The sequence below is a fragment of the Caretta caretta genome, chromosome 3 (assembly GCF_965140235.1).
Source record: "Caretta caretta isolate rCarCar2 chromosome 3, rCarCar1.hap1, whole genome shotgun sequence".
Classification (NCBI taxonomy): domain Eukaryota; kingdom Metazoa; phylum Chordata; order Testudines; family Cheloniidae; genus Caretta; species Caretta caretta.
This window is the reverse complement of record NC_134208.1, coordinates 165,735,328-165,751,380: the sequence shown is the minus strand read 5'-3', so window position 1 is coordinate 165,751,380 and position 16,053 is coordinate 165,735,328. Positions and strand designations below refer to the sequence as shown.

General features: G+C 43.6%; 1 protein-coding gene across 1 annotated transcript in view; it reads right to left on the bottom strand.

Moving 5' to 3' along the window:
* USH2A (usherin) overlaps positions 1-16,053 on the bottom strand; it is a 580,026-nt gene that overhangs the window by 100,319 nt on the left and 463,654 nt on the right. The window contains exons 55-57 of the mRNA XM_048843172.2: positions 6,890-6,997; positions 6,157-6,340; positions 3,699-3,856 (exon numbers count right to left, since the gene is read on the bottom strand). Coding sequence (XP_048699129.2) covers positions 3,699-3,856; positions 6,157-6,340; positions 6,890-6,997 — 450 coding nt within the window. The remainder of the gene's footprint in view (positions 1-3,698; positions 3,857-6,156; positions 6,341-6,889; positions 6,998-16,053) is intronic.

The window sequence follows — 16,053 nt, the reverse complement described above, 5'->3', positions numbered from 1 at the left end:
TGCAAAATGGTTTTTCTAGGTGAGGCTACTGTCAGTGCCCTCTGACTTTCTCGTAGCCAGTGGCTAGTCTGCAAGGTGAAAATGTCTTAAATAATTAGGAAGAAGGGACATCGAAAAAAGAGTTCACTGAAAAACCTCACACTGTTCTTCTTGCTGTAAACAAACATTTCAAGTTTTTAAAAGACCAATATCAAAGAAAATTGTCACCTGAAAAATAACTACTACCTAGACATTTGAAAACACATTAATGTGCTTCATTAAAAAGGCAAGCATAGTAGGGAGAGATGGCCTGGTGCAAGATTTAAGGCCTGAACCAGAGACTGTGAACCCAAGTCAGGCCATGTATTAAAACAGATCCTTACAAGTTCACTGTTTAGTACATGAAATTGGCAAAGTTGTTGCTATAGTACTAGGCACCAGATATTTACGGAAATGTATTTCAGCTAGTACAGACACTTTCCAATTTAGTTTAAGATATTAGGAACAAAGGAAGGTAAAAAAAAATGTTATGAAATACATAAGGTTGTGTGTAAGTTGTGTATCTAATTGTTAGTTTTAGCCTATAAATGTTGGGGTTCTTTGCTGTAATTTTTTGTGTGGCCCAGGGAACAGCAGATATTTTCACTGCTGACTGAGCCTCTTCTTGCTCCTAGCCACTCATGTGTCAGTGTACCTGTAACCACGGAACCAGGGCACTGATACTGGGACCTAGGGGGCAATAAACCTGGGCAAGTGCCTCTGTTACCAAGCTGTGCCTGTGGTCTTTTTTTATAAGTAACATCGGGGTTTGCTGAATGAGCAGGCTGCCTTATATGCTGTTAACAGTAATAACTCTGAAGCTTCAAGAACAGAAGCACTGGGCAGCCTGAACAGCATTACCAAGACAAGGACATTCCAGCCTTCAACACTTAACAACACTGGGTAGTACTATCAAGGTCTGCTGAACCAGCTATTTGCACAGAGCTGGACAGCACACTGAAAAAAATCATACACATACAAGCTGACACACTGATGACCCCGAACACTGATCCGGTGTCCACTGTAGGGGTTGCGACCTAAAATGACAAAAAACTACAAGTTCAGTTATACCTACTGTGCTGTTAACAAATTTAAATATATGATGGACATATGCCTATCAATAACTTCTATGGATATATACAAATAAAAGTAGAAGTTCCTGCTGGAGATTAACTATACTAGATGGAACTATGGATCTCTCTCTCTGTATTTCTGTTTCTATCCATGATGTTAACATTTATTCCACAATAATTGTATCATCTAATTTTTATCATGCCAGGGAAATGTAGCATGCCAGTGAAGCCATGATCTGTACTGACTCAATACAACACTTATTCTTGATGGGGTGACAAACATTTAGCTAAATCCTAACTGCTACTCACCCACTCTGCAACGGATTTGTTCAGATTTTGTTGATCTAATAAGTAGGCTAAACTATAAGTGGACCAAAACCTGGCCCATGGTTATGTGAGATTAAAGGGGCTGTTAACACCTAACTCCTGCTTTACACATCTGCACACCAGGCCAAGAAATCCTTCCACTGATCCCAGCCATCTCCATAAGGCCTGGAACCTTATGCCTTCTCTCCAGAAATAGTGGACAGAGCCACTTGGAGTGAGGACGTCATATAAATCAGTATCATTCCATGGATTGTGGTCCTCCTGTCTCCATGACACAGAGTGGGAGTAAAGCAGGAGGTGATGTTAATTACCGATGATGAAACATTAAAATGCAAATATTGCAACTAAAGATGGGCATGAACCACAACACTGACTCTGAAGTCCCCTGGACGATGAGGTGTTTGAAATATAGTTTTCAATATTGCAAATCAGGGTCATCTCAAATTGCAATGCAGTCTCAGGATACCACAACATAGTTATTTCATGGCTCACTCTTACTCCATTTGCCTTGGCTGGTAACAACTGAGTACAGCTGCTCTATGGCTCCATGTCTAGTGGGCAGCTGGTATCAAGCAGAGTGCCCCAAGGGTCAGTCCTGGGGCTGGTTTTGTTCAATATCTTCATTAATGATCTGGAGAATAGCATGGACTGCACCCTCAGCAAGTTTGCAGATGACATTAAACTGGGAGGAGTGGTAAATATGCTGGAGGGCAGGGGTAGGATACAGAGGGACCTAGACAAATTAGAGAATTGGGCCAAAAGAAATCTAATGAGGTTCAACAAAGACAAGTGCAGAGTGCTGCACTTAGGACGGAAGAATCCCAGGCACTGCTACAGACCAGCAACCGAATGGCTAGGCAGCAGTTCTGCAGAAAAGGACCTAGGGGTTACAGTGGACGAGAATCTGGATATGAGTCAACAGTGTGCCCTTGTTGCCAAGAAGGCTAATGGCATTTTGGGCTGTATAAGTAGGGGCATTGCCAGAAGATCGAGGGACATGATCGCTCCCCTCTATTCAACATTGGTGAGGCCTCATCTGGAGTACTGTGTCCAGTTTTGGGCCCCACACTACAAGAAGGATGTGGAAAAATTGGAAAGCGTCCAGCGGAGGGCAACAAAAATGATTAGGGGACTGAAACGCATGACTTATGCAGAGAGGCTGAGAGAACTGGGATTGTTTAGTCTGCAGAAGAGAAGAATGAGAGGGGATTTGATAGTTGCTTTCAACTACCTGAAAGGGGGTTCCAAAGAGGATGGATCTAGACTGTTCTCAGTGGTAGCAGATGACAGAACAAGGAATAATGGTCTCAAGTTGCAGTGGGGGAGGTTTAGGTTGGACATTAGGAAAAACTTTTTCACTAGCAGGGTGGTGAAGCACTGGAATGCGTTACCTAGGGAGGTGGTGGAATCTCCTTCTTTTGAGGTTTTTAAGGCTTCACAAAGCTGTGGCTGGGATGATTTAGTTGGGGATTGGTCCTGCTTTGAGCAGGGGATTGGACTAGATGACCTCCTGAGGTCCCTTCCAACCCTGATATTCTATGTTTCTACGATATCCCATTACCAATCCCATAAACCATCCAGATTTCTCTAATTCAGGATATGGCTGACTTCACCATACTATCTTCTTGATGATGTTGATGATATGACAATGATGATAGCAAGCCAAACCTATGACTAGTTGCTAACATTTAAAAATCAGGAGCATCAAGACCAAGTTGGGAAAGAGAGACAACTGAAAAGCCATTTCATGTATAATTCATGAATCTTAAAATTAAAATACAGGAAAGGAGTGTCTTTGTTACCGGAACTCAGTGTTGTTCATCCTGCAGGCTAAGTGGCATTTTAAGGCTCCAGGAATAAAGGAACTTATATCATCAACAAGCATCTTCCCTGTCAATAACCCAGTTTCAGCAAAGATGAAAGAAGGAAAATTACATTCAGTTTTCTCTGACATGCAGTTATTTGAATTGTTTCTTTCAATAATACTTAATACTTACATAGTAGTTTACATGTTCAAGCCAATGTACAGACAATCAATCCTCACAACAACGCAGTCAGGCACATGAGTCAATATTAGTATTATATTAAATCTCTATAAGAATCCATCAGCATGGGATACCAGCTACCCAATTCACAGATGCATTTTTTGACACCAGACATGAACGAGAAACCAGAATGAAACAGCAGACTTGCCCAATGTATTATTTTTCAATGCCCATTAATTTGCCACAAGGAATTCTTTAATTTGCCAGAAGGAACTATACAGAAGTATGTTTTTACCTGGAGTGTCCCAAGCCACAAATATGGAATATGCATCCATTACTGTGACATTATATGGAACATGGATTTCCTCTGGTGTTTCTACTGGTGTTTGTAGAATGTATTTGTCACTAGTACTGCTGCCACCCCCAGTGCTGGCCTCCAGCTGGTAAACATATCTGCACAAACAGAAAAACAGGAGTAACAGAAACGGTGGTTAAATGCTGTAGGGATGTTTGTACTGGAATTATTTCCCTTTTGCACCAGTTTAGGAAGCACAGACCACAAAGCATGTAATATATATTGCTTCAAAATACAGATTTTCACTTTCTCCTTTTTCAGATAAGAAAAGTCACACATCTCTTGCTAATCAAACTAATACTTTTTATATTACATTTCATAGCATCTTAAGAAAGAAACACTTAGACCATGTGACACATTAAAACAATTTTAGAATGGCCTCCAAAAATATTAGGAGATGCTGTTATTAGGGATTTTCAACTTCAAACTGGTATGTTCAACATGCATTATCCACCAGCCAGTGCATAGTCTGCTATGTAAAGAATTTCAACCGCTCTGAGCCAAGCCAATAGAAGACAAGTGGAACTATGAGCCAGAACAATTAAAGCTCAGAGAAAGGTGCCGAGGTAGAGAATACCTACAATGGCATGTGGCCCATTGGTGACTGCCAGTAGCAAAAATCCCCAACTGCTGGAGATGGGACACTAGGATTCGGAGGGCTCTGAGTTACTCCAGAGAATTCTTTCCCAGGTATCTGCCTGGTGGGTCCTGCCTCCATGCTCAAGGTCTGTTTTCCATATTTGGGGTCAGGAAGGAATCCTCCCTCCCCCCACACCCGTCAGATTGGCAGAGACCCTGAGGGTTGTTCACCTTCCTCCGTAGCGTAGGGCATGGGTCACTTGCAGGTTTAAACTGGTGTAAATGGTGAATTCTCTGTAATTTGAAATCTTTAAACCATGATTTGAGGACTTCAGTAATTCAGCCAGAGGTTAGGGATCTATTCCAGAACTGGGTGGGTGAGGTTCTGTAGCCTGCAATGGGCAGGTGGTCAGACTAGATCAGTGGTTTTCAAACTTTTTTTCTGGGAACCCAGGTGAAGAAAAGTGTTGATGCCTGTGACCCAAGAGAGCTGGGGATGAGGGGTTTGGGGTGTCGGAGGTGCTCAGGGCTGGGGCAGAGGGTTAAGGTGCGGGGGTAAGGGCTGCGGGATGGGGCCAGGAATGAGGGGTTTGGGGTGTGGGAGGGGGCTCTGAGCTGGGGCAGGGGTGCGGGAAGGGGGTCAGGGATCTGGACTGGGGGTCGAGATGAGAGGTTGGGGGGTTCAGGGCTGGGGCGGGGGGTTGAGGTGCAGGAGGGGGTCAGGGCTTGGGGCTGGGGATGAGGTGTTTGGGGTGCAGGAGGGGCTCTGGGTCTGGGGGGGTCTCAGAGCTGGGTTGCAAGGGGGGGTCAGGAGGGGCTCCGGGCTGAGTCGGGGGTTAGGGTGCAAGAGGGGATCAGGGCTTGGGGCTGGGGATGAGGAGTTTGTGGTTCAGAAGGGGCTCCGGGTTTGGGGGTGGGGGGGCTGAGGGCTGGGTCAGGTGGTTGGGGTGCAGGCTCTGGGCTGGGGCCATGAATGAGGGATTTGGGGTGCAGGAAGGGGTTCCAGGTTTGGGGGGGCTCAGGGCTGGGGATTGGGGCGTGGACTTACTTCCAGTGGCTCCCAGTCAGCAGCACAGCCAGCATGCACCATGCACCGCACTGCACCCAGGAAGCAGCCAGCAGCAGGTGTGGCTCCTAGGTGGAGGCTCGCAAGTGGCTCTGCACAACTCTCACCCACAGGCAACACCCCCCATTTCCCATTGGCTGGTTGCTGGCCAATGGGAGTGCAGAGACGGTGCTCGGGGCAGGGGCAGCACGCGGAGCCCTGTGGCCCACCTGCCTAGAAGCCGGACCCGCTGCTGGCCATTTCCGGGGTGCGGCGTGGCGTCGGAAAAGATAGGCACTAGCAGCCTGCCTTAGCTGGGCAGCACTACCGATGGGACTAGATGATCATGATGGTCCCTTCTGCCCTTCAAGTCTATGAATCAATTTGGTACAAGGCTTGTCTTCATCTGAAGCCTCTTTAAGGAGGTCCTCAATTTTTCAGTGATTAAGGAACAGAATCAGAGATTCTTCTCTTTTTAAATCATCCTAGCAGTTTATGCATAACATTTTCAGGTGTGCCCAAGTGACTTAGGAGCCCCACATCCCATTTTCAAAAGAGACTTAGGCCCTCAGGGCCAGATTTCCAAAGTATTTAGGCACCTCAAGGTGTAGACAGGTGCTTAGCAAGATTTTCAAAAACACTTCAGCAGGTTATGCACATTGAAAATTGGATTCAGGTTCATCTTAAACACCTTTGAACATTTTACTCTTCTCCTGCAAAATCAAATTCTTAAGCACTCTTTGAAGCTTACCAAAGTTCTTTATTAGGCCTTACCTACTGTTGGGCTGCAGGCCATCATCAGTGAAATTCAGAGCTCTGCTGCCACCCTGGAAAATCTCTTCTCCATTACGAAGCAATCGATACTGAGAAACAAGTCCATTGGGTTTTTCTGGTTCACCCCAATAGAATTCCACTCGTGTTGAGCTGACTATGATATGACGAGGCTTCGACCATACTCCTGTTAACATCAGCATACCATTGTTTCAGGCATATCATAAAATTAAATATAAAAGGTCCTGATTCTCTATTTCCCTTGTGCAGCCATTTACACCAGTGCAAAACGAGTATAGACCACTTCCAGATCAGAAAGTTAGTTTTACACATATTCTGCCCTCTCTTAGCACCGACATAAATAAATATACAGGATGCAGATCAATGGAGAATCAGACTTAAAAGTTGATAATCACAGGACTAACTTTGCCTGATGTGTCAGCAAATATTTATTTTTGTTTTACAAAAATGTGCCCATTACAATTGTCTCTGGAAATCATTTACTTCAAGATGACGTCAGAAAGTTGTTCTCACAAAAAAAAAAAACAGAGAACCCGAAACATTGTGGTTCAGCATACAGATGGGGTTATAATACAATTATTGCACTGTAGAGCCAAATTACCTATTGTAAATTACTGCTTGGGAGCGCCATCAATGTCAATGGAGTTTTGCCCATTTACAGAAGATTTTACCCCCAATGATTCCCTCTAATATTATGGGAATGCCTTTTCCTTACCCTGAGGAGCAGCTTGCAAGGTTCGACCTGCAAATGGCTGGCTAGAGCTACATCCAGCAGATGTGCATGCTGTAAGTGTGAAGCTGTAGTTAGTGTATGGCTGGAGACCTAAAAACAAAACAAACAAACAATCATACTAAACATGATGACCTTAGACATTCTGAGAATTACAACTGTAGAGGGAAAGTTGCTGAACTTACGGATCAGAGATGGGTTACGTCAAAAGATCTGTATTTCTAAGGTACAGTTGGAAGGGAAAATATGGTATCTGGAGTTAGCATATAGAGTAATTTACAGTAAGGGCCTGCTGTAGAGATCTAATTGTGTGCAGTGCAGCAGTAAAATGTTTAAATTACTCTGGTTGTGACTGCAATTATTTGCACACACAAGTTGTGCATAAAAAAAATGAGGCCATTAAAAACTTGGCCCTAAGTCTGCATAAATAGTGAAATTAGGGAAATAGTACAAATTTGGATGTAAGCAATGTCATATTCATTTAAGAAGTGTGGCAAAACCACTCCGAGTTAGTCATGGGTGATCTTCATAAAGTTTGGAGGTTCCATACAGATAAGTACCAGAATATTTGAATGCTTAGCTTAAGAGTTTTGCTCCTGCACCTCGCTTGCACTAGTGTAGATCTGGAGTAACTCCACTGAAATACATGGGGGTAACATAAATGTCAAACTGGTGAAAGTGGGGGAAGAATTAGTCCCCACAAGTCTGTATTATTGCCTTGGAAATCTCTTATGCACAAGGTGTGAAATCCTGGCCCCACTGAAGTAACGGGATTTCACTCAAACTCGTTTAAGATATTTTTGGTATTTCCCACTTCCACTCTGATAATATGTATCCAGACGCCGCGAGTCTCACGCCCGAGTTGTGTGAGTCTTCAGTTACCTCATGAAACCTCATGGAGTGGAGCCCAGGACTGGGAGCAGGAGCCTATGCACCTCCATCATGCCAGGAGGGAAGACGCTCTGCCCTTATGTGACCCAGCCCTGGTTATCTCCTCCCCATTGATGGAAGTGTGCCCTGCCCACAGCTTTGGGGCGGGTAGGGCAGAACCCATCATGTTAGTAATCACAAACTTTACATTACAACTTTGCCAACTTCAGATGTCTGCAAACCACAAGACCAGCCTGCACTCCTGTCCTGGGTTCTAGCCAGAGCCAGGAAGTGCCAAAGGTTCAAAATAAAACAGAGAAAGTGACTAAATTCCAAGGACAATTGTGACACTATCACTGGCTTCATCGACATTGCAAGACAGGGCACTTCCCTTCCAGATCCTGGAATAGAACCCAGGATTTCTGAGTTTTACCATTCCTCCGATGGCAGCAAATATCTTTGAAAACCACTGACAAAGTAAGGACCTCACCCTCCTCTAGTGCTGATCCACATAGATGAGGACAATTTACTACTGCTATCAGTTACTCCATTGGCACAAAGATCTAAAGGTTTCAAACCTGTCCATGACCCATATTGGTGTCAATAGAACACTGTAGGACAGATTTTTTTTTCTTTTTTCCAGTTTGTGTTTTTAAAAATGTAGGAAATTATACATAAAAGCTATGCTGAAAGAATATTAAGGTTTCAAAATCAAACTCTCAAAAGTTAGGAACTCCCAGAATTAAGTTTGCTTGTGCATCCTGAATTCGGCTCCTTTGCATGTATACGTCTTTTATTATATCCTATTTTTTCCACAGGATGTCTGGCTCATTCAGTGCACCTGTTCTGGGGATGAATCATGGCTATGTAGTAAAGGAGGCTGTTATCTATTGGATCTCGACCTCATTTGTTGCAGAAATTGACTGGTGTATAGTGAAGCAGTCAGGGGACTGCAGGAGAAAAGGAGGGTCTCATGGTTAAGACAGTTGAATGTTGCCCTTGAGAACTGGATTTTATCCCTGAATCTGCCACAGAGTTCCTGTGTGATGCTGGGCAACTCATTTAAACCAAACTTTTCAGAGACTGTCACTAATCGTGTGTTCCTCATTTTCTGGATGCCCAGCCAGAGACCTTGGGGTCTGATTTACAGAGAGTTGAACACGCACAACTGCAAATGAAGACAATGGGAGCTGTGCATAACATATTAAGTGTTATATAATGCTAAGTACTCTCATCTCAAATTCGGCACACAAAATTAGTGGATACTTCTGATCTTAATCTCTTTGTGCCTCAGTTCCACATTTGTAAAATGGGAATAATTCCCCCACTCATTTCATAGGGGCGTTATGAAGATAAATTAATTATTTTTTCTGAAGTCCTCGGATATTATCGTGATGAGCATCATAAGGAAACCAATAATTCTACCTTCAGAGCAGGAATTGAATGGCATGAAGTAAATAAGGCATGGGGCTACACATTCCAATGAGGATAAAAAATATTGACTAGCTTCTCATTAATTGAGCACCGGCCATTCTGAATGAGGAGAGATCCTATGGAAAAAAATAGTATGTGATCATATAATTAAAGACTGTATCATAATGCATATGCACAAGGGCTACACAGGCAACCTTAATTCAGGCATTTCCTACTTTTGAGTGCTTGACATTGCAACTTTAATATTGCTCTTTAAAGATTCATGTGAGAGTGTGTACATGTAATTGTAATTATTTTTAAAAATACAGTCCCACAACAAGAAAAAACATGAGGATAAAAGTCTTTGTTCAAAACCAGTTAGGCCATATTTTCACAGTTAAAAGGAATGGTTTATACATACAGAGCAGTAATAAGCAACAGGCAGCTAGAGAGGTAAAATAATGAATGGAAGACACAAAAGCTGCTCACAAACTGAACAGGATGTGAAGAAAAGAAAATAAAGAGATGACTCAGGGGGACAGCCCTGAATGTAACCTAATCATGAACTGGAAGAGAAGAAAAATCATCCGAACGCTCAGGATAAAAGTAAGAGGGGAGGAAATGACAGTTGCAGACTAGACAGAAGCAAAGGCATGGAGGAAAGCCAATAATTTAACATTCAGGCTAGGAAAGATTACTGTGGCAACAAATTACTTGAATTCCCCATAAGGGAGTCATGTTCACTTTTAAAGGAAACACGCATAATAAAGCAATACTCATTTACAGCTACACTTTAAAGAGAAAAATGGGCATTAAAAAGAGAGCGCACGGTTTCACTAAATTTATTGAAAAAATTCTGGTGCCTGGAACTTCTGGTCCCTACATGTAGCTGATTTTAGATAGTTTATAAGTTCTTTGCTATCAGGACTTTGTGCATGTTTTGGAGAGCCCTGTACGAATCTATGCATGTGATTAATTATAAATGACAACAAACATAATATGATAATTGTGAAATGCAAACAATACTTCGCTTTTAAAAAATTTCCCCTGTGGATATGAATTCAAGGAGACATTTCCCTTGGAATTTGATTCTGCAATTGTTACTTTGAGGTGGTCAGCAACTGGACTACTGTATCATCCGCTGTTTTTCCAAGTGGTTGCCAAACAGCTCTTAAAGAACGTATTGTCCTATCAATCAGTCAATCATTTCCAACACTATTTGTCTCTGCTTGTGGTCCTGGCTGCAGCTGGGTCAGCAATTAGCTCCAGTGCTGACAGTCCTGGGCCACCACATGAATTTCACTCAGGAGCACGTCAAGTTGCTGATAGTTTTTATTTATGAAAAAAAAAATGTTGCTAATGAGTCACCACTGCCTGGAGATAGGGTTGTCCAGTGGCAGCACTACTGAATCACACACACCTTTCCACTACCCTTAAGTACAGAGAGAGAGAGAGAGAGAGAGAGAGAGAGAGTGTGTGTGTAGAATAATTTCAAACCACTCTATCACAAAATACGCTGGAGTCTTATTTCATTTATGAAACTGCCTGTCAGTGACTCTTACTTAAATCTGATCACTCACAGAAACTCTTGATGAAGTCCATGACTTTCATAAGATTTTTAGTCAAATATAAAAAAAATAGAGTTAAGAAGAATCATTGTCACACCTGCTGCTGCTGCTGCTGCTGCGGCTGCTGAAGAGGGCACTCTAAGCTTTCTTTTACAGCAATGCCACTAATTATTTTAGTCAATCCTTCCCCCCTACCGCAGAGCATTTGCAGGCCCATTTGTAAAGCAGTAGTAACACAAAGTGAAACAATGCCATAACTGTCATCCAAATTGTTCTGTACAGGGTAGTGGAAGTGTTCAGTAATAAATGATATAAAAAGGTCCTTTATTGACAAGCTGCCATGTGCTGTTTGCATTAGAGAATATGAGAAGATGATGGCTGCTGCCCCTAGGTCCCAGTGGCATTCAATTCAGTGAGATAGCAGAAAATGCTTCAGTTTACTTAAAGCATTGATAACACCTCTAAATAATTAACTGAGGACTTCCTGTCTTCAATTACTTAATGCTTTTTTTAACATCTTGAGAGGATTATAAGCAATTTATGGATTTCACATGATGAACGCATTCACCACTATTCCCACAAAGCATTTATGGGATCATGTTTCCAAAGCTTTGATGTAATTAAAAATAAGCAGCAAGACAAAGATGCAGTGGCAAGGTGCTAGCCTACTCATCTGCTATTTGTAAGGCCCTAGATTCAAAGTCTCAGGGAAGACTAATGCTACAGCTTCATTAATGTTCAACTGTTGCTTTAAGAACACCAGAGGTTTTGAAAAAAGATGAGAAAAATCAAACCATACATCCACGGGGGTTGAGACAACACTTAGTTCAAACATTTGAGATTACATGTGAAATAAGATTGATTGTTTTAGTTTATTGCATGAATTTAGAAAGTAACAATTATCCACATTGCAAAACCACGGTCATGAGTTCAACACTGTGACCAAAGGAAGTCCCCCTCTAATCTAGCAGAAGACTTGATTCTTACTGACAGAAGTAATGATCACCCATTTCCCTGCTGGCTTAGTATGGCAACGTGGACAGTGGCTTATTGAGAGAGCCACACTAAAGAAAAATAGATCATTGTTTATGAGGAGACAACTTTATCTATTCTCCCTAGCAATTGTGCCATGAAAACTGTATTGTTTGCATGAGGAACAAAATTTCAACCTCTCTGGAGGCAGAGCTATTTCTTAGGTGGGAGGAGAGGGCACATTTGAGGTATTTTCCCCTTGAGTTTCAGCCAGAGATGCTGTGGAAATTATCAGCAACTCCTTCTGTAGGGCAGGTTGCCAGCCTCTCTCAAAGAAGCAGTTTTCAGGCAATTGTTCAAGAAGCCATCTCTCTACACTTAGAATCTTCTAATTATCCCCAAGCTCTAATCTCCCTTTATTAGGGAATATAAAAAGAAAATGGAGGTAAAGCAACTCTGGCACTACCTGGGATACTCAGATTTCCTAATACCCAGTCACTTCAATTTTAGATCTGGGTCTGGTATGGAGACTGCTCTGGTCTCACTGGTTGCTTGTGTCTTCTTGACAATGGACAAAAACCAAGATGGTTCCACCAAATGCCTTTGCTGCTGCTGACCTAAGTTCCCTGTAAGCTGCACGGCCACACAGCAGCCTATTTAGTGTCACGCAGGTGCTTAGGGAACCCGCCCCCAACCTGCCACGGGAGGGGCGCCCCTCCCACAGACCCAACTCACCCTGCGGCTCAGACCTGCTACAGCTGGAGAGGCCCGGACCCAGCTGTGGCCGGATAGGGCCCAGGCATGGCCAGAGCGGCACGGACCCAGCCGTGGCCAGATTGGGCCCAGACTTGGCCCCAGGTGTGGCCCAGGCAGCCCTCCCCAAGCCCGGACCTGCTGGGGCTGGGGAAGTGGTGCCTATTCTGCTGCAGCCCCAGCGCTCCCACAGTGGGGACAAGTGCCTCTCCCCACAAGCCCAAATGTTGCTGCAGGGAGAGAGCGCTGTGGGGAGTCCTCTCTCCCTGCCGTAGCCCCGGAGCACACTCCTGCACCACAAGCCCCTCATCCCCAGCCCCACCCCAGAGCCCTCACCTCCTGTACCCAATCCTCATCCCCAACCCCACCCCAGAGCCCACACCCCCAGCCGGAGCCCTCACATCCCTGCACCCCAACACTCTGTCCCAGCCCTGAGCCCCCTCCCACAAGAATTCCTCGGCCCCACCCCCACCACATAAATTTTGTTATGTGCACCAACATGAAGATGATGTGTCACATGTCACCTCATATTGGTGCACATAACAAAATTCATTCCGCACATGGGTGGGAAAAATTAGAGGGAACACAGCTGCTGACAACAGCGTTCTGTTTCTGTCCCCTTCTTCTTCGATATGTACAGAGGCCTTCAGGAATTTTAGGGAGGTAGTATAGGCTGCTGTGCCTGCAATACACAGATGACATTCAGTTCTTTATTTCACAAGATCCAGATGGTGCAGTTCCCCTGTTTACCCAGTGCCTAACCAGTATTGAGGCTTTGATGCGGGACAGCCGACGGAGACCTAGTCCGAGGCTGAGATAATGCTGATAGACTAGGGAAAAAAAACAATCGGAAGTGGTGGCAAAGTTTGTCCATCTTTTGTTACTCCGGTTAGAAACTGGAGATACTATCTCCTAGCTGCCTCTGGAAAATAAATCGTTTTACTTCAGTGTGAATATGAGAAACAAGTTCTCAGCATTGTTGAAAATCATGCAGTTTAGTTAGATCCCTAAATAAATATGGATTTCTATGCCTCAACTTGGATACCTGGGCCTACAACTTTACCCCGATTGTGAGCTCAACTGGTAAAAAGTGAGTGACAGTTCATAAGATGTCACAGTAACCTAGAACAACAAACATTGATGGAAAAAGGTGAAAAAGTGAGACAAAGATTGAATTAGTAAAAAAAAAATAAATATAGGCCTACTGATATAATTCAAGGACAGTGTTAAGATTATCCTTGGTAAATAAGAAAAAAGTGTAGAACTGAAAATCAGTGAACCAAAACTGAAGTGTTGGAAATTAGGCCAAAATAACAAGGGGATTGGCTATTCCACCCATCACAGTCCTAACAAAACAACTTTGATGGGGAGAAAGCTGGCTATTGAAATTATGGCTGACCGAAAGATGAGAGAGAAGGGGAAGGAGCAAGTTGCACCATCTGCTACCCCCACTGTACTCTGGTATCCCAGGCTTTCTTCCTCCTGATCTTGAGAGATGTCCTGACTAGGTCAGGACAGAGAGAAGAAGCGAGATGACAATACCACCTCTACTGGCTCAAGCTGAATGCCAAATACCACCTGCAGTGTGAGACTGTGTGTGTGCAAATACCTCTGTGTCTGAGAAGAACTGCCCCCTGCTCCCCTTCTGTATTCTTTTCCTTCCCCACCTTATTTCTTCTCTTTCCTCTCTCTCTCTCCTTTTGCCTTCTGTTTAATAAAGTCTGGCTTAGCCAGCCAAGGCTGTATATTTTACAATCCTACTGTAAACCTGGGACCACGGAGGCAGATAAAAGCAAGGCCCTAAACAGCCTGATGCTGGTACAAGTTTGCCAGGCCTTGGAGTGGCTCATAATACCGTGTGCCATGCCTGTGTTTCTCCAGCAATCAGATTGCAAGTGAAAGTCAATGCCAAACACAGAAGTTGCATTTTCTATCTTTGCTGTTCTTTTCCCTCCCCTCTTATGTGTTTGTGTCTTGTTTTGTCTTCTAGGAAATGGAATCAGACTTTAAGAAGAACAGCAGCAGCTCCAACCCATTTTGACTAACTTTTTGTCTTTTCCCCAAAAAGGATATCTAAAACAGGGTTTTTTTTTCTTTGTAAAGACTCTCTACAGACAAAGGGGAAAGGAACAAGAGATGTTGTTAAAATGAAAGCCTTATTTAATACTTTACATTTCAAATGCCTTAACTCAGTGGTCCCCAACCTTTCTGTTGCTATAGCATATTCACGTTTCCAGAAGAGTGTGGTGGGCGCCGGACGACCAGCCGCCGAAATGCCGCGTCATTGAGAAGCGTTGCTGCCGAGAAGCAGCATCATCAAGACACATTGCTGCTGAAATGCCGCCAAGAAGCAGCAGCATTTCAGCGGCGACGCTTCTTGGGGTTGCCGCTTCTGGGTGGCATTTCAGCGGCTGGTTCTCCGGTGGCCGCGCTCCTCAGCAGTGGGTTGTCCGGTAGAAGCGCTCCCTTGTCAGTAGGCGAGCGCACATAAATGCCCCGGTGGGTGCCATGGCACCCGCGGGCACTGCCTTGGGGACCACTGCCCTAACTGTTTTTCCTTCTTTTCTGTATCTTTAATAAACGGTTAAAACAGTGTGTTTGCCATGGTGCTAAGCAGGCTGTTGTTTCTGTATACCAAACCCTGGACCTTGTTTAAAACCATTTAATGTTGGACAGATTCAGGGTCATGTTAACACTTTTGATTCTTTGGGCCCTTATATTTCACCTAAATTAATACAGGAGCGCTGAAGTTCCTTTGTGCAAGTAGTGTTATGCAGCCATACTCCTACACGTCCACACAAAACACAGTCACATATAATATAATATGCTACTAGGGGTTAGCTTGAAGCAAAATTCTAAATCCCAAATCTTTGCGGGAACTCTAAAATCCAGATCTGGAATTTCATGACAAGTCCCCTCACTAATTCCTACAGAGATAGAGAAACACAACAGACGAGCTCCTTGGCCCTCAATAAGAACCTGCTCCAGCAACACAAAACTGCAGTTCAAGCTGCCACAGGTAACCAAGTATTTCCGTAGCATAGGGGAATCCATGGATGGTGACAGATGACATAGCTGCACTATTCTGCAGATCCTCTGGGTGGTGTAACATGGGACAGCTCTTAGGGTGACAGTCACCTTTTCTTTTCCCCTCCCGTCCCGAGCTGGCCACATATGAGTTTGGCACAGCTCAGGATTGAGCCCACCACGTTTCACTGATAAAGCGATAATTTTTTTCCAAGTGAACTTTACGTTACAAACTTGCAGCAGCAATTTGTGTGGGGATATTATTTTTATGGTGATTTAAAATCTATACTATTTTTGAAAAATGTACAGCAAGTTGATGTACTAAGTAAGATATGTCATCAGGATGCATTGAATACTGACCGAGTTTTAATACATATGTGGTGGATTTCATATTTGTGCATGATATTGTTAAAGGGGAATCTTGGGTGATCTTTCTCAGCAGGAATGGCAGTGACTGTAACATGAGGACCTTTAGGTTTGCAGCCAAAGTGAGGAGAGAAAAAAAACTTTTAAATATTTTCTCTAGAAAAAATAAAAATGCAGGAT